General features: G+C 36.6%; 1 protein-coding gene across 2 annotated transcripts; it reads left to right on the top strand.

Annotated features, from left to right (window-relative positions):
- Positions 1-800: 800 nt before the first annotated feature.
- LOC131149467 (probable serine/threonine-protein kinase PBL16) lies at positions 801-24825 on the top strand. Of its 2 annotated transcripts, none has more exons than XM_058099919.1 (8): positions 801-992; positions 1080-1184; positions 1318-1461; positions 4902-5209; positions 5327-5462; positions 22704-22840; positions 23618-23741; positions 24180-24825. In XM_058099919.1, exons 3-8 carry the CDS (start codon positions 1398-1400, stop codon positions 24575-24577), a joined length of 1167 nt encoding a protein of 388 aa, XP_057955902.1. In that variant the 5' UTR covers positions 801-992; positions 1080-1184; positions 1318-1397; the 3' UTR covers positions 24578-24825. The 2 variants fall into 2 exon arrangements, with proteins under 2 accessions (XP_057955902.1, XP_057955903.1); XM_058099920.1 differs by having other exon boundaries at positions 1315-1461.
- Positions 24826-25414: the final 589 nt, after the last annotated feature.

The following is a 25414-nucleotide window of genomic DNA, read 5'->3' as shown; positions in this document are numbered from 1 at the left end:
GTTCAAATTTATCCAAATATAAATTCAGTGTTCGAAATCTATGCTCTTTACCTAGCATTAAGGTTTGTTCAGTATAAAATACTTATTTTTATTTTCATGGCAAAAGACACTCACCTTTCCTGAGATTTGGTAAAAATACTAAGATCTCCCTAAGATTTCAAAACTCTGAGGTTTTAAAAATACCAAATACCTTTTCTAAGATTTGTCCGAAAGTCATAGACATCCTCTCAAAATATTTGTTTTTTAACAAAATGTAAAGGAAATTTATGTTTTTTTGATAAATCTCAAAAAACATCTTTAAAATTTTTAAAATCTAGGAAAGATCTTTCTCTTACCTTTTATTTTTATTAAATATGAAAGCGTCACTTGATTTTTTATTTTCTTGTATTTGTTTATAAAATTTGGGAGATAAGCTTTTATTATTCTTCAAAAAATAAGGCCATAATTTCTATACAATTTTTGAAAATAAATAAGTAAAAAAAATAAATTTCAGAACTGAATAATTTTATTAATTTTACTAGATTAATTTGTAAATTTTATTACAGAAAAATAAAATAAGAAAAGAGTAACGGTAGGTAAGGTCGTTGTAGGGCTTGTGTGGCGTTGGGTGGCGGCCGGAGAGTGGTGGCGTGGGAACGGGTTAAAGAGAACGGCGCACGCTAAGGGAAAGGAGAGCTCAGCCAGCGAAGGAAAATGATTGGGAGGGATTAAAATGCGCCGTGGCGCACTACGGGGAATCAAAATTGAAAGCGCACAAACAAAAAAAGAGTATATATATTTGTTTATTTTTGAATCGAGTTAAACAGAGCAGTGCTCGACGCCAGCTGGGCGCAATACTTCCACCATAGCCAAGTCTCAACGTCCACCTCCGCCCGTCATCATTCTCCTGTAGAACAAATCTCCATAGATTAACAACATTTTCACTCACCCACATATTGCCCACTGCAAATTTTTTTTTTGGCTCTGTTGCATTCTCCAGAACCCTGTCTCAGGTAGATTGATTGTTCTGATGCTGGGTTTTTTCTGCGTTTTTATTTCGTACTTGGGGTGTCAAATTACGGTTCATCTTTCTATATTAGGTGGTGAAGAGCTTTTGCTTTGAATTTTGAATCTTTTGATGATGAGTTCTTGCTGAGGAGGTTCGTTCAGAAACTTGTATGGTACTCTCCAGAGCCCCGTCTCAGGTAGTTTAGATTTGTATCATACTCTGTTTCTTCTTCTCTCTATTTTTTTTTTCTCCTCTCCCCAGTGTGTATGTGCTTTTTAAGTTTATTATTATTTTTTGAGGTGTGAATCTATCTGATCTTTATAAAGTAGGGCGTGAAAAGCTTTGGTTCTGATGATGGGTTCCTGCTGAGGAAGTGGGTATTGTGCTGTTATTTTCTGAGTTTGGTATAATGGGAAACTGCTGTTTTGGGCGGGAAGCATCAATTCACAGGGTCTCTTCGAACGCAAAGTCAGGTGGGTTGTCGTGAACTTTTATTTATTTATTTATTTATTTATTTTTATTTTTTATTTTTTATAATCTTGTTCTTCTAGTCAGGCTGATTTTTTTTTTTGGGGAGTTGGGGTTCTGCTTCTTGTGCGATTTCTTTGCTGGGTTTTGGTTTCTGTCTAATATGAAATCTCATTGAAGAAATTAGTGAATGTAGAATAGAACTTTGATTCAAACTCATCATACTCTGTTATTTTGTCTTGTTTCATGCAGCTGATTTTGCTTTTCCCATGAAATCTGGAACAAAAATTTGATGATTCTTATGAGCTTTCCCTTCAGCCACATATTAAAATTTGATCTTTGGGTTCTGCTTCTTGTGCGATTTCTTTGCTGGGTTTTGGTTTCTGTCTAAAAATTAGTGAACGTTGAATAGAACTTTGATTCAAACTCCTCATAGTCTGTTATTTTGTTTTGTTTCATTCAGCTGATTCTGCTTTTCCCATGATATCTGGGACGAAAATTTGATGATTCTTATTAGCATTCCCTCCAGCCACGTATTAAAATTTGATACTCTGCTCATGCGCTGTTCTAATTTTTATTTATTTCTTTATTGTCCATCCTCTTTTTGCTTTTTCTGAATTTTAAGGATGTTTAATCTGGAATTTGAATTGGCTTACCGATTCTTTGCAACGAAAACAACTAAAATTAATATATGTACACACGCGCATACCTTAAGGTTTCTTTATGTTCACTCATAAAGTTTTGCTCCTTTTTCATTTGTTTTTAAAGAGAGTAAAGGAGGCTTGCTTTTCTCTTTTGTGGTCCTGGAATAGTGGAATGTTCTTTATAGAATTGTTGTTGATGTTTTGGAACCCTTTCCGCAGGCTCATTAGAAAGGGGGCCCTTTGCTGAGGGTAGGGCTTATCACTCGTTGAGTTTTGCTTATTATGTTTGCCGCCGCTATGTGAAATCTTTTTGGGTTGCTGGGGTTCTCGGTATGGACTTGACCTAACCCAACAATTTCTTTCTCATTCATAGGGGTCATTTATATTTTTTGTGTTAGTAGGATTTGGACTTTCTTTTAGAAAAAATTATGGGGTTGGGTTAGGCCTACAATTGAGCCAAGTAGAGCTGAACGTTAATATGATTAGGCTTGGTTTGTTTGACAAACTAGGTTTAAAATTATGCTCGAGCATGGTTCGTTAACTAGAAGAGTTGAGTTCAACCTTGTTCATGTTCAATTCGTTTATTGATAGAGTTTAAAATAAGCCTAAATGAAATCAATTTTTTTTTTTGTCTTTTAATGGGCTTCAAGTTAAAACTAAACTTAAAATTCCTCATCAATCTAAACAAAGAAATGATTTAGGTCATTTACAACCCAAGGTTTAATACTTTGATTTGTGTTTTACTATTATTATCTTCTGTTATGAAAATATCTTTGAAAAAATATATATAAATATGTAATTAGTGGTGGATAGAGAATATAATTTTATAATATATGTGCAAAATTATGTGAATTTAAAATGAGCTCTAAACTATATGTAAATTAATGATCCTCTTAACAAACTAGACAAGTCATTTTTTGAGCCTATGCACAAAAAAGTTCATGAATTTACTTCATTAATTTATAAGCTTAATAAGAACATGCTTGTTGTTTGAGTTTTTAAATAAGCCAACTTGCGAGCTTGGCGACCCGAGTATCATGTAGCTCAAGTTTGGCTCGTTTAGTTTTTGAATTTCAAACTAAGCTCAAGCTCGGCTTAATTATATTAGCGATAGGCTTGGATGAGCCACTATTGAGTCCAGTACCAAGTTTCTCATGAGCAGCTATCTTGTTTGCAGTCCTAGGTTGGGTATGTGTGGGGATAGGGATTGAGTGTCGTACAATGTTGATCTTCATTTTGTCTTTGGTTCATAGTGAAATATTCTCTCCTCCCTCATCGGTGAATGTAGGATTGAAAGCTGAATTGAGTAAATTATGGTGTTTCTTTTGCTGTTTTCGTTTGGATTGCTTATTTGTTTACTATTGCATTTGATTGGAGTTCGACCATGTCAAGTTTGTTGAATTTAATGTTATCTTAATAGTAATATAAGTATATAAAACACATTAGATTATGTTTGGTCCATGGAATGGGATAAGATAATAGAAAAAAATTTATAGGAATATTATATTTTACAAAAAAGTCATTCATGCAAAAGTTTATGTTATTCCAAATTTCCATCCAACATGGAATAGGAGTGGAATACACATTCCCATGGAAAAATTTGGGCGTAATCGTTCATTGTCTATTTCATGTTATAGACTAATAAAATTTTTTGCATTGCCATTTGCCTCGTCTATTTCTATAAACTATCAAGTCCTTATACCACGGCCATTCTATCCTTTAGATGTTCTGCAGCCAAACTTAACAAAGTTTAATTTTTTTCATTTTTTCTTTTTGTATATGTCTACATATATTTTTCCTTTGCCATTTATTCTTATTTTTCCTTTTATGTTTCATAAATAATATCCAAAAAGTAAAAGTTGCCGAGATGAGGATGCTTAGATAGATGAGTGGTATAACATTGAAAGATAAATTAAGGAATGAACATATTCGTGGTAAGTTAGGTGTAGCTCCTATAGAAGATAAGATAAGGGAGGGACGATTTAGATGGTATGGACACTTGCAACGTAGGCCTTATAGTACACTTGTGAGGAAGAGTGACTTAGTTACTGTGGGGGGTAGTAGAAGGGGTAGGGGTAGACTTAAAATAACTTGGGAGGAGATAGTGAGTAAGGATTTAATATCCTTGAATCTATCAAAAGGAATGGTCCATGATCGCATAAATTGGCGGAAAAAGATTCATATAGCCGACCCCAATTAGTGGGACTAGGGCTTGGTTTTGTTGTTGTTGTTGTTGTTTCATAAATAAACTTTTTCTTGTTATAGCATTAGATGGTTGCACGTTTGATCTTGTGCTCATTCAGTTTATTCTAGATCACAAGGTATCTTCAAAGTTCTTTTCCGTCACATGTGCTGGATATGCTCATTAAGCTTTTAACTGATTACTCTCTTTGACTACACTTATGCTTTTTTGCACAGGTAAATTATGCTTTTAACTCTGCAATATTACATACTGAGCCTCTTCTCTTTTTGCATGGAGTTTGAATATATATGTATGTATGTATATATATATATATATATATATATATATATATATTAGTATGTATGTATACATATAAATGTATGTATGTGTATGTATATATATTTGTTGAACTTTAGGCCATTAGAGTTGATTCTTATAGAGAGAATTTTAACTTTTGTTGGTATAGTTTACAGAGCTTGTTATTATTCGAAGGTAGAAATTTAATTTTTCTTTTGCTGATTTTTTTAGGTCAATATGTTTGGTGAAAGGTGCATAATAGAATACAATCTGCTCTTTGTCAGACAATAAGATGGTCTGCTTTCCTGTCTTTTCTTTTCAGAGTCTCCAAAAGATCAGAGCCCCTCAGTGAAACAAAGGAAGGATGACAGTAAATTGCCTTCAAATCCTGAAGAAGTAGAGTACCTACGTCGTGATTCAGCTGCAAATCCATTAATTGTGTTCGCATATGATGAATTAAAGATAATTACAGGAAATTTTAGGCAAGATTTTGTGCTGGGTGGAGGAGGATTTGGAAGTGTTTATAAAGGATTCATTTCCAAGGATATAAGGGAAGGGCTTCAGTCTCTTCCAGTAGCTGTTAAAGTTCACGATGGGGATAACAGTTTTCAGGGCCACAGAGAATGGCTGGTATTTTTTCTCCACTTCTTTGGAGAAAAGTTCTCCGTGTTTACATGTTTTATCATCTTATATTTTACTCCATTTGGTTTCCTTTGTCGTTTCATTATAAGTTTTGTGGGTTTTTAGGCCGAAGTCATATTCTTGGGGCAGCTTTCTCATCCAAATTTGGTGAAACTAATTGGATACTGCTGCGAAGATGACCACCGGGTACTAATATATGAATATATGGCTCGAGGTAGCGTTGAAAATAATCTCTTCTCGAGTAAGTATTTCCTGTGCCTTGTCTTGTAAGATGGCTTCAGAATATCACTTTGTTAAAATTTAATGAAAGTATTTCTATCTTATTCCATATTCATAGAAGATTACAACGGTGTATATTTATATACAATGATTTAACAACCAAAGAAACAACCAAAGAATCAAATAACAACTTATTAGCTGAGTGAGAGATGATCTGCTGCTGCTTATGTATTGCAGAATTTGTTACTGCAGATTCTGATGAAGATGGAGCTAACTGAGATCAACACTCCCCCTCAAGTCACAATCCTTGATCTCTGTGACTTGCACTGAAGAATTCATCTTGCTTTGCCTTGGAACAAAAATGTCCTTTAATCCCAACCTTTCTGATAGCCTTGAAAAGGAAGAGAATCCTAATGCCTTGATGAAAATATCAGCTACCTGAGAATTTGTTGCAATATGAAGAGTCTTTATCATGCCTTCCATAATCTTGTCTCTCACTAAATGACAGTCCACTTCAATGTGTTTTGTCCTCTCGTGAAATACAGGATTTGCAGCTATGTATAAAGATGCTTGATTGTCACAAAATAGCATGGCTGGCTTAGGTTGTTCAATCTTTAAGTCTTTAAGTAATTGTAACACCCATGTGATCTTACAGACTGCATTTGCTATAGCCCTGTACTCAGCTCTCAGCTTCAGCAGAAGACCTTGAAACCATTCCTTGCTTCTTTGATTTCAAGATATCAATGATTCACCCAAGTAAACAGTATAACCAGTTAATGATCTTCTTGTATCTGGGCAACCAGCCCAGTCTGCATCACAAAAGGATTTAATATGCAGCTCTGAATTGCTTGGAAAGAAAAGTCCTTTGCCTGGTGAGCCTTTAAGATACTGAAGTATTCTATTAGCTGCAAGTTGATGAGGCTCCCTAGGTTGTGATACAAATTGGCTTAACCTATGCACAGCATAGGTAATATCTGGCCTATAAAACTTGTATCTTTCAGAATCTCTAATGCATACTTTCTTTGGTTTAAGCTGATCCCTTTATCAGTTCTGGCCACGTCAAGTCCTAAAAAATATCTTAGTGATCCCAGATCTATCAAACCAAACTTGGCATCAAGTACTTGCTTCAAATTGTCAACACAAGAAGGATAATTACCAGTAATCAAGATATCATCGACGTAAACCAGTAGTACTATGAAAGAACAACCAGATGTGTGTGTGAACAATGAATAATCAGACTTTGATTGGACAAATTCCATCTGCAAAATTGTGGTAGAGAATTTTTCAAACCACTGCCTAGAGGCCTGCTGAAGTCCATAAAGACTTTTATTCAATTTACAAACAAGATGCTCCCCCTTGCTGTGAAAGCCTGGTGGAAGAGACATGTACACATCCTCAACTAAATCCCCATGAAGAAAAACATTATTGACATTAAGTTGATGTAAATACCACCCTTTCACAGCAGCTAAAGCAAGCACTATCCTCACTGAAACAGACTTGGCAACAGGTGAAAAAGTCTCTTGAGTAATCTAAGCCAAGTTTTTGAGTGAAACCCTTGGCAACCAAACGAGCCTTGTACCTTTTAATGGAACCATAAGGGTGATACTTAATTCTGTACACCCATTTGCAACCAATGGGAGATTTACCAGGAGGCAGTGTAGTGAGAGTCCCTGTGTCATTGAGTTCGAAAGCAGCAATCTCTTTGTCCATTGCTTCTCTCCACTTAGAATTGAAAGTGATGTAGTTATCCCAAGAGGAGGGGTGAATTGGGTTATTAAAAAATTTTAGTTCCTTTTCTGGATTCTTGAATTACTTGTTTTATCAAACACACCGCTTATTAATTCAATCAATTCACAAACCAAAACTAAACACACCACAAGTTAATAAAAACTTAACCAATCAATCAACCAATCAATAACTCAAAATAACCAATCAAAAATACTCAATCAATCACAATTTGTAGCACTTGTGGATTCAGCTTTTGAAAATTTTTGTTTTAGCAGCCCTGTGAGTAATTGCAAGCCCTGAATTTAAATGAAATTATTTGCTCTCTTAATTAAGATTTCCGCAAACGATTAACCAACGTACTCCCTTTTGGGTTTCCGCAAAGTGTTAATCAAAACGTACTTTCTTTTTATTAAGAGTTTTCTTTTAATTTCAGTTTTGTTCTCTGCAGCCTGCACTTAGCATACAACACAATACAATGTATAAAGGTGCTGAAAATAAAGAGTAGGGAAAGAAGAACACTGAGATTTTTACGAGGTTCGGCTTATCCCCAGCCTACGTCCTCGCCTTTGGCCAATACCACCAAAGGATTCCACTAGACACTCCTTTCCGGGCGGAGCAAACCTTTTACAATTCCCTCTTTTACAGGTAGAAATTCCTCTCTAAGTGATACCCCACACTTGGTTACAACGATCCAATTGCCTTGAACCATCAAGAAACAAGAAACAAGAAACAAGTAGAAGAGAATTTGTGTATAAGAGACACTCTCAGATAGAGTAGGTTAGTACAACAATCAGCACAATATACTTCAATGTAAATTCAATATAAAGAAATTGAAGCTCAATGAAATTCTATCACCAGATTAATCTTCCTTTGATCGAAAGATTCAGACTTTAAAGTACAACTTCGTGTGAGATGATCAGCAAGAACTCAGTTGAGATACTAGCAAGATGTGAGCAAGAAAGCTTTTGAGAATTGAGAGTACTTGGGAGTATTAGATTGCTGAAAAATATTTTTTGGTAATTAAAATATTTGTCTTGGGGGTTATTTATAGAGTTTAAAAAGTTAATTCCTTGCTCCCCAGGTTTACTTGGAGTGTTGGTCAAGTTTACAAAAAGATTGGAGCCCAAGAAACCAAATGTAAAAATTTTCCCGTTAGTATTTTTAAAAATCTCTTGAGTGGCAGTTACCTGGCATGACTAGTCAGGCGCCTGTCTCAGTTAAATTCAAAAGTCAGAACATTGGCAGTCGCCTGTCAAAACAGAGGTAGGCGCCTTAGATGACCAGGCAGGCGTCTGTCAGGCTACCATCAGGCGCCTGATACCTTTCTGTCTTCCAGTTCTTAAAAAACACAATTCAATCGCTTGGGAGTTTTGGGCAGGCGCCTGAGCTTTCAACTAGCTTTGTTTTTTAAGATTTGACTTTGAAAACTCTTTTCATTTGAGACCTTATAACTTTGGAAATCATATTTCAAGGTTTTTAAAAATGGTTTCTTAAGATTTTAATTTGTCCTTAAAGAGTTTCAATACTTTTTATATTGAGTTTTACTTGAAGTACTTACACGAAAGCTTCCTTAAGACTCTAAATCCTTCAACTCTTGTAGTCTTCATGCATGTCTTTATTTTGAGTCCTTTCTTTGAGCTTCATAATCTTTCAAACTTTAAGCTTTCATAGAATATGTCAATCTTTGAATTTTAACAACCTTTGAGCTAAGCTTTGAACCACTTGTTTGTATGCTTATATTTGCTTGAACTTGAGCTTTCTAACGTTTGATTCTTGAAACATTTCAACTTGGAAACATATCAAATTACCTTGATTTGTTATAATCAAAATTAGAGTCGTAAGCCTTGTTAGGCCAACAAGAATATTACATTGCTTGATGAAAGGAAACAGGTTCTGAGGGAGTAGAAGTAACAGCCATGACTAAAGAGTGAAAAAAGGGACCAAGATGAGAGTAGCTTAGGCCATTAGAAACATCATATGGCAAACTAGGGGCAGGTTTGGTACTGACAAGCTTACAAGAATAATCTGATAAGTAAGGAGGATGATGAGATCGAGTAGACCTTCTTAAAGGAGGAAGAGGAATTATGGAAGGAGAGGGGAGAGTAGGCACTAGAGCATCTGCAGAATCAAAGCTAGAAGGATCATTTGCTGAATAACTAGGAATTTCAGAATCATGATTAGAAGAATAATGTTCTGTAGAAGTAGGTAAAGGTGGACTAGATTGTGGAGAAGTATCAAAATGGGGAGAATGTGAAGAAAATTGAGGAGATAAAGAAACAGGAACATAATGAAAATCAGAAGAACCAGAAGTACAATGAAGAAAAACAAAATTATCTAGATAAGAAATAGAAGGATTAACAGAATTTTCAAAAGGAAAAATGTGCTCATAGAATCGAACATCTCTGGATATGAAAAAAAAATTAGTCTTGTTGAGATATGGATCGAATAATTAAGATACACAGCGGAATAAATACAACAAGTAAATGAAACACAACTAGAATAAGAACAACAAGAAGATTTACGTGGTTCGGCAAAGCCTACACCCATGGAAGCAATGACACACAAATTTCACTATGGAAATCACAAAGTACACAATACACTTCTCAAATGATCACTCTTATTTTTCAATACATGCCCAGAATGACATATATAACACTCTCTCGGAGGTTTCCCTCCGTTTACCTAACCACCCCAACGTTCAAATTCAAAATTCAAAAAACTGCTCGAGGCCTAGAACTTCTCGTTGACGAGACCAAGAAGAACACTCGTTGACGAATCATTTCACTCGTCGACGATCCCATTTTTCTGTTCTCGGTATCTTAGAAACTCTGAACTTTTAGGCCTCTTGGGATCTTCTTGTTGACGAGCACAGGACACTCATCGACGAGTCCTTGTTGTCTTCTCGTCGACAATCATAGGGCACTTGTCAACGAGCCCCTACTGTGCCGCCCCTTCATGTTTCTCTTTCTTCTTTGTTTATGAAATCAAAAGTATAAGAGCCACACCACAAACAACAATCTCCACCTTGGCGATTATACGCCCCTTAGGAGAATCTTGAAAAACATGTTTAACTGCTCCACCTTGAACTTGAAATGCTTGGTTGGGTATGTCTCCCTTCTATCACTTGGAGACATGGAGTAGTTCTGTCACAGCAAATCTCCATCCTAAGTATTTTCTTGGTTGAACCAAGATCCTTCATGTCAAATTCCTTATGCAACAGGTCCTTTAACTGATTCACCTCAATTATATCCTTTGCAGCTATCAACTTGTCATCGACGTACAATAACAAGAAAATAAGAGAACCATCCTCAAGCTTGTTCACATATACGCAGCAGTCATACTCACATCTTGTAGTCAATCTTGATCATGTAAGAATCAAACAGTTTATACCATTGCCTTGGAGACTGTTTCAGCCCATAAAGAGATTTCTTCAACCTGCAAACAAAATTTTTTTTTCTCGGTTCAATGAACCCCTTCGGCTGTACCATGTAGATTTGTCCCTCCAAGTCACCGTGAAGAAATGCCGTCTTCACGTCCATTTGTTCCAAATGAATATCATAATGGGCTACCAACTCCAACATAATTTTGATAGAAATATGTCGGACCACTGAAGAAAAGATATCATCATAATCTATCCCCGTCTTCTGTGAGTATCCTTTTGCCACCAGCCGTGCCTTGAATTTTTTTCCTTCCTTTGCTGAAATTGCCTCCTCCTTTCTATATACCCATTTGCAACCTATTGGTCTCTTCCCATCTGGAAGCTCCACCAAATCCAAAGTTTGGTTCTTATGTAGTGATTCTATCTCCTCAATCATCGCACCCATCAACCTATCTTTCTCCTGGCCATGCATTGCCTATTGAAAAGTAGTCGGATCGTTGCAACTAGTAAGGAAAGCATAAGATACTAACTCTTCAAGTCCATACCTTGGTGGAGGCCTGAGGGTGCATCTGGATCTCCGTATAGGAATATCGTCAACTTGCTGGTTTCCTGAGTTAGAACTCTCTACAACCATAGGACCATGATCATTTTCATTGCCTTGAGCTTCCAACTCCACCTGCACAACATGTTCATCACTGCCCTAGCTTTCTGGCTCTTGTTTCTGTTCATCATACTCTTGAGTACGCTTCACCGTAGCTTTTTCATCAAAGACTACATGTTGATCACCACCTTGTTTGTCATTGGGTCCCATAGCTTGTACCCCTTCACACCCTTTGGATATCCCAAAAGGATGCAATGACGAGACTTTAGGTCAAGTTTAGGTCTCTCCTCACTAGATACATGAATATAGGCTGGACACCCGAATACCTTCAATTCGGAATAGTCTACTGCATTTCCTGTCCAAACCTCTTCTGCCACTCTACCCTCTAGTGATGCCCTTTGTAATGACCTGCCTAATTTTCACATATATTTTTTTTCCATAATATAATAAAGCCAGTATAACACATCTAGCTGGCCATAATCAACCTGAATCCGTGGGTACCAGGGATTCAACAGCATGGAAGCCTAAGCAGCAGAAAACATAAAATCGTAAATAACTCATAATACCATATACAATGTCATCCATCACAATACCAGAGTTACTATATCCACTGTATGTACATATGTAAACCACCCAAAAGAGTCATAGGGTCACTTCCCACAAAAATCCATCTGACCCTATCACAAAATACATACCCTTCAGAGAGGGCAGACCAGCCGTAACTATTTCAGCGGAGTTTTATCCGCTCTTCTATCTGGGGCTCTTGAAATGTTTATGAAATTTTGGGGTAAGACACCTCTCAGTAAGGGAAATAAACTAATGCTAGTGTGTGGCAACATGAGCTTTTCTGTGATATACATATACATAAACATAACCAGTAAAACTGTATGTATCATTTCTGGGAAAAACATGTATAATCATAGCATAACAGAATATACAGGATTTCTTTAAGCATAATTCATCTCATACAATAATAATAATAAGAAAACAACTTTGGTAGGTTAGCTTGCTGTTGTTATGTATTACCCCCACATAACTGGGTTATGTGACCCGAAGGCGGGACCTGACAATGGTTGGCCAACCACTGTTAAGTCAAAAGTACAGTCTGTAAGTCCAATGAGTCTACCAGACCTGGTCTGTGCACCAGGGGTATCCACACTTCGTAAAACCACATCGACTATCCGTCCTCACGCTATTCCGTATAGCAACGTTAACACAATATCACGATGATCATGAATACATAGCAACGGTACCGTGCAAGTGCTAGCCTAAACCAAGCCAACTAGGTTCTGATAACATATAACATATAATCAAACTGTGATACATGGATATTTCATATTATTAACTACCAACTCAATATCATCGCATCATTTTGTACATTTTTATATCATGAAAATCATCAGCCCGTACGTCGGCATTTCATATTTTATCATAGCTCGACCCGTACGCCGGCAAAACATATCCATAACTCGGCTCGTACGCCAGCAAAACATATCCATAGCATTATCATATTCTCAGAAAACAGTAATTCATCATAAATTTTACTTATGCCACACAAAAATGGGTATTATGTATATCCAAAACATATCATCATTTTTAGCAGTATTTTCCAACATAATACTCATATATACATTTATATACATATATTTTCATGAAATCAAATGCTATACAATTTTACTCATAATTTTCATAATACAATTAGCTTAGTTTATCCCTTTACCTGATTCCTGAAAATCCCTTAAGAAAAACAGTCCTGCATTCACAGGGTTCCCCGTTTAACATCCTGAAAATGATATTCTCCAGAACTAAAATTCAGTATTTCTACGCGTACTACGCTTTCTACAACTGTGAAGAAGTCAAATATTGAGTAAAAAGTCTTACCCTGAATCTGGGATGGATTCCGAACTAACCCCACCAATGATCTACTTCGGCAGATATGAAGAGAACTTCCCCAGGAGCGTCGTGGTGGCCTCGGATCGTCGAACCGGTAAAAGATCGACCTGAAATCCTAGAGAGAAGTAAGGGGAGCCGAAGGAAGAGAGAGAGAAGGGTTCCTGCGTGAAAATGGACTGAAAAATCGCGTTTAGAACTATTTATACACTGACCTTCGTCGACGAGCCACATTATTTCGTCGACGAGGTCAAGAAGACAATTCGTTGACGAACTCTTCTCTTGTCGACGAAATTCAAAGATGCCTAAAACGTACTCTCGGTACTTTCTCGTCGACGAAATGATCCCTTGTCGACGATTGGTCTCGTTGACGAACCCCCTGAATTCGTCGACAAGGCCTTGTTTTTCTTTTTCCTTTTCCCCTTCTTCCATTATTTAATTATTTAAATGTTTGGGTCACTACACTCTTGGTGATCGATTTATTAGAAAACAAGCCATACTCATTGCCTAGGCCCAGAAGTTTTTCGGTAGCCTTGCATTTAATCTGAGACATCGGGCCCTTTCATTAAGAGTCCGGTTCATCCGTTATGCTATACCATTTTGCTGAGATGTCCGGCGAACTGTAAAGTGTCTTTTGATGCCCTGCTCCACACAAAACTCCATAAATCGAGAATCAGCGTACTCGGTCCCATTATCCGACCTTAAGTATTTGATTCTCCTCCCTGTCAAGTTTTCCACTTCAGCCTTCCAAATTTTAAACTTGGAAAACGTACTTGATTTGTGACGCATGAAGTAAAACCAGACCTTTTGTGAGTAATCATCAATAAAACTTACATAATACACATGTCCACCCTTTGATGCAACTCTAACCGGGCCCCAAACATCTGAATGCGCATAATCAAGATTACCCTTTGTCTTGTGTTTAGTTGATTCGAACTTTGTCTTGTTCTGTTTTCCAAGAACACAAATCCTGTAAAATTCTAGCTGACATGATTTCAAGCCTTTCAAAAGTTTTCTCTTGTGTAGTTCCTTCATGTCATGTTCCCCCATATGCCCTACACGCATATGCCACAAGACGGTCTCATCTGATTCAACTTCTATGGCTGTAGCTCCACCTACAACGGTAGTTCTCTGCAATGTGTAAATATTCCTATCCAGTCTCCACCCTTTCATTATAGTTAGATTATCTTTCCATACCGTTATAATTCTATCTTTGGACTTGTAATTAAAGCCATTACAATCCAAAGTACCGAATGATATCAAACTCTTCCTCAACTTTGGTATATGTCTTACTTTACACAACGTTCTTACAGCACCATCAAACATTTTTATCTTTACATTTCCTATGCCAATGATCTTGCAAGAAGCATCATTACCCATAAGAACTGATCCATAATTCACTAACCTGTAAGTGTTGAATCACTCCTTGTTCGGAGTTATGTGATAAGAACATGCCGAGTCAAGTATCCAAGAGTCTGTTAGATTATCTGACCCCGTTGAAACTGATAGAACATCACCATCATTACACGTTGAACCTCCTTTTTGAACAACATTCACAGATTTTGAAGTACCCTCATGTTTCTCAGAATTTCCCTTCTTCCAATCTGGACACTCTAGTTTCACATGCCCCTTTTTACCACATTTATAACACTGGATTTCTTTCTTCTTCTTGGATTGATTTCTGGATTTTTGACTTGATCCATGTTTGGATTTTCCTTTGCCTCGCTCGTTATTACCCTTTACCACAAGTCCTTCTCCTTCATCACATATTTTTAATCTTTGATGAAAATTTAGCAAAACATTTGTTACCTCTTCTAGGTCAAGAGTTTCTTTTCCCCACATAAGAGTGGTCACTAGATTTTCATAGGTATGGGTCGAGGGCAAAGAGTTTAACAACATCAAAGTTTTGTCATCCTCATCAAACTTAACACCAACTCTCATCAAATCACAAATAATTTGATTGAAAGCATTAATGTGTTGATCTAAGTTTGATCCTTCAACCATCTTAAGTCAATACAAGCATTGCGTAAGAAAAAGTTTATTATTAAGAGATTTGGACATGTACCAACTCTCTAACTTTCGCCATATAGCTACTGGAGAATCCTCCTCCATCACCCGATAGAGTACTTCGTCGGCCAAATACAAGCGTATTGTAGAAGCGGCCTTTGCTTTCAAATCTACCCATGTTGCCTCATCGATTCCTTCTGGTTGAGTATCAAGTAGAGCCTTAGCCATTCCTTGTTGTACAAGAATGTCCTTCACTCTCCTCGGCCATAAACCAAAGTTCCCGGTTCCATCAAATTTGACGATGTCAAATCTTGCAGAAGACGATCCCGATGCCATAACAACAATCGCTCTGATACCAATTTGTTGAGATATGGATCGAATAATAAAGATACACAGCAGAATAAATATAACAAGCAAATGAAACAGAACCAGAACAAGAACAACAACAAGATTTACGTGGTTCGGCAAAGCCTACATCCACGGAAGCAATGACACACAAATTTCACTATGGAAATCACAAAGTACACAATACACTTCTCAAATGATCACTCTCATTTTTCAATACATGCCTAGAATGACATATATAACACTCTCAGAGGTTTCCCTCTGTTTACTCAACCACCCCAACGTTCAAATTCAAAATTCAAAAAACTGCTCGTAGCCCAGAACTTCTCGTCGACGAGAACAGGGGATTCATCGACGAGACCAAGAAGAACACTCGTCGACGACTCATTCCACTCGTCTATGATCCCATTTTTTTGCTTTCGGTATCTTAGAAACTTTGAACTTTTGGGCCTTTCGGGATCTTCTCATTGACGAGCATTGGTCACTCGTCGACGAGTCCTTGCTGTCTCCTCGTCGACGATCACAGGACACTCATCGACAAGCCCCTACTGTGCTGCCCCTTCATGTTTCTCTTTCTTCTTTGTTTATGAAATCCAAAGTATAAGAGTCACACCATAAACAAGTCTTAATATCCAAAAGCTATATCCTTTAATGCCATGAGGGTAGCCTATAAACATGCATTTTCTAGCCCTAGGTGCAAACTTGTGCCCATTGTGAGAGAGAGTAGAAGCAAAGCATAAATAGCCAAAACATTTTAAATGAGAATAAGGAGACTTATTGAAAAGAAGCTCAAAGGGACTCTTATTTTCTAAAGACTTGGAAGGAATCCTATTGAGTAAGTAAACAACAATCAATATGCAATCACCCCAGTAGTTCAATGGTACCTTGGATTGAAATAACAATGCTCTTGCAACATTTAGGATGTGTTGATGCTTCCTCTCAACAATGGTGTTTTGTTGAGGAGTATCAACATAGCTCAACTGATGCAAGATGCCATTATTATGGAAGAAATCCTTAAGGAAAAATTTAGTGCCATTGTCACTCCTGATGGTCTGAATTATGGCATTAAATTGAGTTTTAACTAATGCAACAAATTGAGGAAGAAGAAACTGAGTATCAGATTTTTGTTTAACAAGGTAAACCCAAGTACATCTAGTGAAATCATCCACAATTGTTATAAAAAATATCTAAAACCTTCAAGAGTACAAGTAGCAAAAGGACCCCATAGGTCACAATGTATTAACTCAAAAGGCTTATTTGAAACATGACTACTCCAAGCAAAGGGTAGTCTTTTCTTGCTTAGAAAAATGACAAACATCACAACAATCTGGTTTCTTAGAAGTTTTTATGTCAAGAACTTCTTTAAGCAAAGAAAACTTGGAATAAGAAGGATGACCCAGCCTAGTGAGCCACAATTCTGAAGAAAAATGACCAGCATGAACAGTATTGACAGCAAGAGCAGTGTGCACAGTAGAATCTTGCAGCAAATACAGCCCATTATGTTCTTTACCCAGACCAATCGTGCTCCATAGAACAAGGTTCTGAATGAAAAAACAATTACCAAGAAATATAAGGCAACAAGAAAGATTTTTGTTAAGCTTACTAGCTGAAATTAAATTGAAACTGAAGGTAGGGACACATAGAACATTAGTGAGAGTCAGAGTAGAAGAAAGTTGCACTGTGCCTATGTGTGTGAATAAGGCCTTTTTCCCATTTGGCAAGTAGACATAAGACTGTACAATGGAAGTATAGGAAGTCAGTTGAGAGACATAATGGACCATATGGCTAGTGGCTCCAATATCAATGATCCAATCATTGGATTTAAAGTCATGTGTATGAACAGATTGGGTAGAAAAAATGAAATGAGATAGATTTGGTTGAAACCAAAAGGGGTTACCTGAAAAATTGGAAGAACAATAGGGAGTAGAAGATGCAACAAGTGCCGTAACATATGTAGCCTGATGAGAAACTTGAGTACCAATTCCTGATTCGGATGCTGAATGATTTTTCAAAAAGGAAAGCAACTGCTCACATTGAGCTTGAGTAATTGGACATTGTGCCAAGGAAGGCTGTTGTGAGAAATTTGACTCCATAGAAGCTGCTCCAAAAGAACCACCAAAATTATTTGATGCATGCATGATCTCTAAGTGAAGACCAAGATGCGACAAAGAACCAGGCAAACGACCATTAACTTGAGAATTAGTGCCCTGAGAATTGGTCAAAGCAGTAGTGGGATCAGAATTCCTAAAACCACCTGTCACTTGGTTAGCCATAATCTTGTTTCCTCCTTTGGGTTTGTATCCTAGAGGATAACCATGAAGTTTATAGCATTTATCAGCTATATGACCTGTTAGACCACAATAGGTACAAACTGGCCTTTCTTTCTTAGAATGCCCTCCTTTGCCACCATTGTGATTCTGAAATTGCCCTTTGTTGTGGTTAACAAACATGGCAGCAGCAGCTTCGAGATTATAACCCATGGTACCATGACCAATGTTCCTTCTCTTTTCTTCTTGTAGAACCAAAGAACAAACTTTGCTTAATGAAGGAAATGGTTCTATTAATAATATTTGACCAATAAGATTGCTATAACTATCATTTAGGCCCATCAGAAACCTGAAAACATGTTCCTTGTGCTGAGCATCCAAATGAGAAGCCTTGGATCCACAGGTACAAACACAAGAACAAACAGTAAAAGGCTGATAGCTGATAAATGCATCCCATAAAGTCTTGAATTTTGTAAAATAGGAACTCACTGAGAGTGAACCTTGTGAAAGATTAGAGATTTCTTTCTCAAGTTCAAACAATCGTGGTGTGTTACCCTGTGATAGCCTATCCTTAAGATCAAACCTCAAATCCTTTGCATTATTGATGTACATCACACTAGCTTTCAATTCCATACTCAGAGAATTGGTTAGCCAAGAAAGAATTGTGGTATTGCAGCGATTCCAAGAATTGAATAATGGGGAAGAAGAATCTAGTTCTGTGATTGAGCCATTTACAAATCCAAACTTGTTTCTGGAACTCAAAGCCAAGAACATTGATCTAGCCCAACTCATGTAATTTTCTTGACCAGTGAGAGGTTGAGAGGTAAGAACAAAACCTAGATTTTCATTTGCAGGAAGAAAATAAGGATTGTTAGCATATTCGTCCGCCATTGCTGTGCTTGAATTGGACACAACTTGCGAAGAATTGGAAGTAGATGTTGTTTGCGATGAACTAGCAGTGGAAGCCATTGAGATATTCGAAAAAAAAAAAAAAAAAAAAATGAAATCAAGAATTTAGAAATTGAAAATAGAGAGTAAAATGCTCTGATACCATGTTAAAATTGAATGAAAGTATTTCAATCTTATTCCATATTCAGAGAAGATTACAAGGGTGTAAATATATACAATGATTTAACAACTAAAGAAACAACCAAAGAATCAAATAACAACTTAACTAAACAACTAACTTAACTAACTACAATGCTAATCAACTGATACAACTGATTGCTGTTACACAAGAATTAACTGATTAGCTGAGTGAGAGATGATCTGCTGCTGCTTTTGTATTGCAGCATTTGTTACTGCAGATTATGATGAAGATTGAGCTAACTGAGATCAACACACTTTATCTACTATGTGCAGCCTGATTCCATGCTTGAATGTGGAGATAAAATAAAAATAATAAATAACACCTGTTACGGGGAATTAGATAATGAGTTTTAGCAACCATAGAGTAAAAAGAAGGCAACAAGACTAGGCTCCAAGACCTCCTGGAGACCATTACTCATTATAGAACACCACCTTATCTAATTGCTTAATCTGTTAGGTTGTTGGCCGACAATGTTTATCAAGCCTTTAACGTGTTCATTAATAAACGATAAAGGAAATAGCCTAGGGATCAAAATGATAACTAGTACAGAACAAAAGTGTAAAAAATCAATGAATCTAATAAAATGGCAGTTAAAACATTCACAGCAATGTTAATTTCCCTGTCCACCCTTATTTTCTCATTTCCCTCCTCTCTTTTGGCTCCTCTCTTTTCCCAAAACCTCAAGTTACATAGTACGTAATAGATATTGTCATTGCCAATCCGCTTTTAGATATGTTGGGTTATAGGTGATTTCCTCAGTGCACTCCTTGGGTGAATGTTGTTAGATTACCACTTTACCTAAAAGCTTAAACTTTTAGGTTGTAGGCCAACAATGTATATCAAGGTTTAACACTCCCCCGCACGTGCAGCCCGACAACACGTGGAGAGATAAACAAATGATAAATAACACCATAGAATAAAAGCGGACGACAAGACTAGAACTCAGGACCTTCTGATAACTAGAGTTCTGGTACCATGTTAGATTACTGCTTTACCTAAAAGCTTAAGCTCTTATGTAAAGCCCCGAAAATTCAGTTATATATTTTTTCCCACATAATAATAATAATAATATTAATAATAATAATAATAATAATAACTCCAATACCATAAAACATACACTAAATCAACCTGGACCCCAAAGGAAACCGGTTATATACCTGTCCATACATACATGATAACTACACAGCGGAAACCACGATTTATTCAACCTTATATACAATACCAGAGTTTTACTATAACCAAAATACACATGTACATACCAAAAAGAACCATAAATATCCTAAGGTCATACCCCCAAAAATCCATCCTGATTTTAATCCAAATACTTACCCTTCAATCAAGGTAGCACTATCAGCCTCCTTTATCTCGGAGCTCGGTCCACTTGTCTATCAGGGTTTCTTGAAATGTTTGTATTGTTAGGGTGAGACACCTCTCAATAAGGGAAATAAACTAATATCAGTGTGTGGTAATATGAGTATTATTGTGTTATAAACATCTATTATTTGTGATAAACTATATTTGATAAGTAAGGAAGATCTGTACATAATTTAACTGCATTTGACAAGTCAGGTAAAACTGTTCTGTATTAATCTGAATAAATCGTAAATCAACATAACATATTGTATCGTACTAAATTTCTGTATACATATAAAACATCTACTATATCTGTATATTACTAAAATTATGCCCTAGATGGATAACTGTATATCATGAATTAACCCCGCATGATTTGGGTTGTGCGGCCCGTGGGTTGGACTTAACTCTGGCTGACTTATCAGGTTAAGTCAAACATGACATAACTACGCACGATTGCCCACCTAACCCGGTCCGTCCATCCTACTCTCCACAACACTTCTTGGGTCGGCACACAGTGGGTATCCTACTCTCCGCAACACTTCGAGGCTAATCGGCCTCCGACCCAACACTTTCTAAATAGTGTGATTAATCTGTCAGCTATCACCAACCTGGTCCGCCCATCCTACTCTCCGCAACACTTCCCGGGTTGGTACACAGGGGTTACATTGTCAGCTAACACCGACCTAGTCCGCCCATCCTACTCTCCGCAACACTTCTCGAGTCGGCAAATAGGGGCTATACTGTTTGATCTGGCTAGCTAGCTACGGTACCATGCTCATAACATACCTAGTCCATCAGGGATTTTGATATCATATAGTACATTTTATATAATATATAACTGAAACATATTTCATTTCATATTTCTGCATAAAATCTGTCATATCATAATTTTTTAATAAACTATTATATATATATAAATCTGTTCACGACATCTGGGCCGACTGAATATCATAATATATTGAAAATATAATTTTTGTACTGTTTATAGTTTTTCTAAAATAACTGTTGTCAATTCAGGCTTGTACTGTGAATTCATAAAATATTCTGACATATCATTATTTACAGTAAAATTTATACTCATGCCACACACAAGTGAGTACTACCCTGTAATAAATTATCTGGCCTGGGAAAACATATTTTGCTGACAAAATAATGTTAAATCTGTTTTCGAAGTTTCCTCAGTTCAACATCAATATTCCCAAAAGCTATACTAAATCATATATAAATTTCTGAATCAGATACTGTATATTCAATAATTAATTTTCTGAAAATACCTGACTTAATCTATTCCCTTACCTGGCTTATTGAGAAGCCTGCTAACAACCCTAAATCCACGCCCCGTGGCGTTCGAAGTTCAAAACCCTGAAATCACATTTTCCCCACATAATCAACTCAACCCTCATAATATTTCTCATTTAGCATTTCCTAAACCCTATATACTCCAAATTAACAATTAAACCTTAAAATACCTTACTTACCCTGGTTTTGGAGTGGTGCCCCAAAGCTCCAACTCAACAATCCACTCCGGTTAATTTGCAGAGAATCACCCCACGACCCTCATGGTAACTTTTGATCGTCAAAACAGGCCATAATTGGAGCGAAAATGAAGAGAAAAGGGGGTTAGGGCCGTAGAGTTTAGAGAGAGAGAGAGAGATTTTGTTTTTGATTTAACAAATGAAGCTCGCGGGATTTCTTTAATTTCAGCACTGCCGAGAAAATCGTCGATGGTTTTCTGAGCACTCCAGAAACCTGAAAATTGTCGTCGTTTTTGTCCTTACCAAACCATTATCCTCTTTTTCTTTGTTTTTCTTATTATTTCTATTTTCCGGGTCTCTACATCTTAGGTTGTGGGCCAACAATGTATATCAAGCTTTAACAAATGCCACATTGATAAAATTTAAATTCACATGGATAAAATTTGAACTACTATCCTATATGGCATTCGTCCAGCTACCCAAAGATGCATTGAGAGAATTTAATTGTAATGAAGGAGATCCTAGCCCCATCATTGTTGGTACAGTGAGACTTAATTTAGGACCCATATTCATTATGCTTGGAAGGAGGGGAGGGGGATCCTTTTCCATTCCTTTCATTTGAAAAATCCTTCCTCCCCCTCAAACCTCCAAACATAGTAAAATCAAATCAAATATGGATGTAATTGTGGTTTTCAAATGAAGTAAAACAAACAGCAACTAGCAATGGCTGATATAAGGATTTGTAGTGCTCTGTTAGATGTGTTTCTCAAATCAAGAAAAGGAAGGTGAAGGTAAAAACAGCACTCTAGCTGCATTATATGATTAATTTGATAGGGAAGTTATTAAATTTAGTAAGTAGATAGTTGCTTCTGGATGAAAGTGACATCCCGGAGGAATGATTTCTAGCAGTTTCTAAGAAGACATTTGGAGAAGAATTTGAAAGTGAGGCTTGTTTTTGGACATGCTTCAGAAATTTCTGGAATTCTGTTTGTATTTTAAGCAAATATTTCAGGTTTCATTGACGTGCCAGACCAATTGTTCATTGTCTTTGTTATCGTATTCCGTTTAATCTTCTTAATATTTTGGTATAATTTATTATTTTTAAAGATGGCATCATGGTTGCAGGAGTTTTGCTTCCTCTTTCTTGGTCTGTTAGAATGAAGATTGCATTCGGTGCTGCAAAGGGACTTGCCTTTCTCCATGAAGCTGAGAAACCCGTCATCTATCGTGATTTTAAGACCTCAAATATTTTGTTAGACCTGGTTAGTATAGTAGAATCTGTATATTAGTTTATTATCAAGTAATCCATATGGGTTTCGTTTGTTTGATGAACAAATAAATTCAGAACTGCAAGAGTTTTTAATGTTATTGGATGAGGGTGTAATTTGTCGAGGCATGGAGCCTTCCTTTTTCCCGGGAAATAAACCCTGAAAAAAAAGAAGAAGTCAAATGTCTGTGTTATGTTTGGAGCAAACTTGAAGTCTGCAGCGCATGACTTTCTACTGCTTGCTAATATTGGTGGTGAAAATTGTGGAATCATATTGTGTGTATACTTTTCATGGTACCAAAGACGGGTTTCAGTTACAAATTGGCTGCTGTCCAAAACCCGCTTTATTTGGAACATTGGGTCTAAAGCATTGATATTTGTGGACTGTTGGAAAATGATTTTTCAATTCCTTGGATTTGTATGCATTAAGGATTTTGTGCGAGAGAGGAAAAGGAAAAGAAAATAAGAAAGAAATTAATTTTCTACTATATTTTCTTTTTGTATCAAATACTAAGAATGAGAATTTGTTCAAATGAATATGATCTAAAATACAGATTTTCTTCATTGATTTGCTATATAAATTATTCATTTTCTCACTTTTTCTTGGCAGTCAAACAAGGGAAAAGTGAATTCCTTTTTATTTTCTTTTGTTTTCCTTCATATTTTCCATATTCCAAACAAAGCCTGAAAGGTACCTGTCTTCCACAAATTTATTATCATCTTACTAGCTTTGACTTGCGGTTTTGGTTTGATTTTACACTCGTATGAACAGGACTATAATGCAAAGCTAGCCGACTTTGGCCTTGCAAAAGATGGACCAGAAGGCGATAAATCTCATGTATCTACTCGAATAATGGGGACATATGGGTATGCAGCTCCTGAGTATATCATGACAGGTAACTTATTGCCTTCACTGCTGGAACTTTTAAAATCTTCGCTACAAAAACTTCTGCACTATATGAGGAGGCCTGTGTGACTGACGTGAGAAATTGGAAATGAAATAGTTCCATTTTTTGGTTCTTCGTCTGCCATTCGAAGCAACTTTATTTCGCTATATTTGTCATTTGAGCTGAATTCATATGCTGCATACTCGGATCTTTTGAACCTTTGGAATCACAGGGTAGCTTTAAATAGCATAAATCTTTGGTTTTTGTGAATTTAAATGACAGAAATGAGCATATTTCATTGCCATTTGCTGTCCTGAATTATTATTTTTTCCCCTTTTTTGGTATCTGAAATAGTCCATAAAAAATTTTGCAGTGATGAGAAGTCAATTTAATATTTTTCAAGGTTGAGACTGATCATGCATGCTGAAGCCACCTCCCTTTGTGCAGGCCATCTTAGTCCTAGAAGCGATGTTTACAGCTTCGGGGTTGTTCTTCTTGAACTCCTCACGGGAAGAAAATCTCTAGACAAATGCAGGCCGGCGCGAGAGCAGCACCTCACGGATTGGGCTCACCCGTTGCTCCGGGAGAAGAAGAAACTGCTGAACATTATCGATCCAAGACTGGAAGGAGATTACCCGGGGAAAGGAGTTCACAAGGCAGCAATGCTGGCTTATCACTGTCTCAACCGTAACCCAAAAGCAAGGCCTCTGATGCGAGATATCGTAGATTCTCTGGAGCCTCTTCAAGTACCTGCGACCGAGGTTTTAACTGAAAAAACTACCGTGACGTTGATTAGTGAGGTCTCGGATACAGAGGTTCAAAGAAAGGAGACACATTGCAAGTGACGCGGGTCTCCAGTTTTAATGGAGAGTTTTTGTATGAAAAAAGAGTTCTTTAAAACTTAAAACATGTTTATGACATTGCCTTGCTATCCAGAGCACGTTACACACATCATCTTATTGTATCACGTTGATTAATCAGCTAGAGTTCCACAGATGATCAGCTTTGTAATATTAATTGGTTTGGAGAAATGGGTTAATGTAGTGTTACACAATGATTTTGTAAATTAAATATAATGAACCAATTCAAGCAACCTAGCAACATGGGTACACATGGGAAGCATCTCTCTCTCTCTCTCTCTCTCTCTCTCTCTCTCTCACGTGCTCGCGCACACACATATATGTTTTTGTTTATAGACACCAACAATCGGAGGATTTTTCGAAAAATTTTATATTGTTCGAGAGCGTGGAATTGAAACTTTGAATTTGGATTTGAATTTGTGTGAATTATATATATATATAAAATATAATATTGAGTGGTTCTCAAATCTAAATAAATTCAATTTAAAGTCTTGTAATCCATGTTTCATTTTTATAAATGGTTTCAAAAGGTTTGATTGGGATTTTTTTTTTTATTTGTTTGCCAATATTCAATATAACAATAATTTTTTTACTTTTTTTCATTTTTTTCCGTTTTTTACTTTTGAAGTTTAATGTCGACCCTACAAAATTTTGTGGAATTGAAATTATAAGTTAAAGACATTCACCTCTCCTAAAGCTTAGAAAAAAGACAAGGATCTTCCATAAGGTTTTAAACATTCCATTAACTTTAAAAAATGTTATAAACCTCTCCTTAAATTTGACAAAAAGACACAAATCTCCCCTTAAAAGACTTGTCTTTTA

This window comes from Malania oleifera, chromosome 2 (assembly GCF_029873635.1).
Source record: "Malania oleifera isolate guangnan ecotype guangnan chromosome 2, ASM2987363v1, whole genome shotgun sequence".
Taxonomy (NCBI): domain Eukaryota; kingdom Viridiplantae; phylum Streptophyta; class Magnoliopsida; order Santalales; family Ximeniaceae; genus Malania; species Malania oleifera.
The sequence above is the reverse complement of the archived record's forward strand: the minus strand, read 5'-3'. Positions and strand labels throughout refer to the sequence as shown.

Excerpts from the sequence above, each read along its gene's own strand:
- LOC131149467 (XM_058099919.1), top strand. The coding sequence starts at position 1,398 with ATGGGAAACTGCTGTTTTGGGCGGGAAGCATCAATTCACAGGGTCTCT. Across the intron at positions 5,210-5,326 it reads AGGGCCACAGAGAATGGCTG|GCCGAAGTCATATTCTTGGG; the intron begins GTATTTTTTCTC and ends GTGGGTTTTTAG. Across the intron at positions 5,463-22,703 it reads TGAAAATAATCTCTTCTCGA|GAGTTTTGCTTCCTCTTTCT; the intron begins GTAAGTATTTCC and ends TCATGGTTGCAG.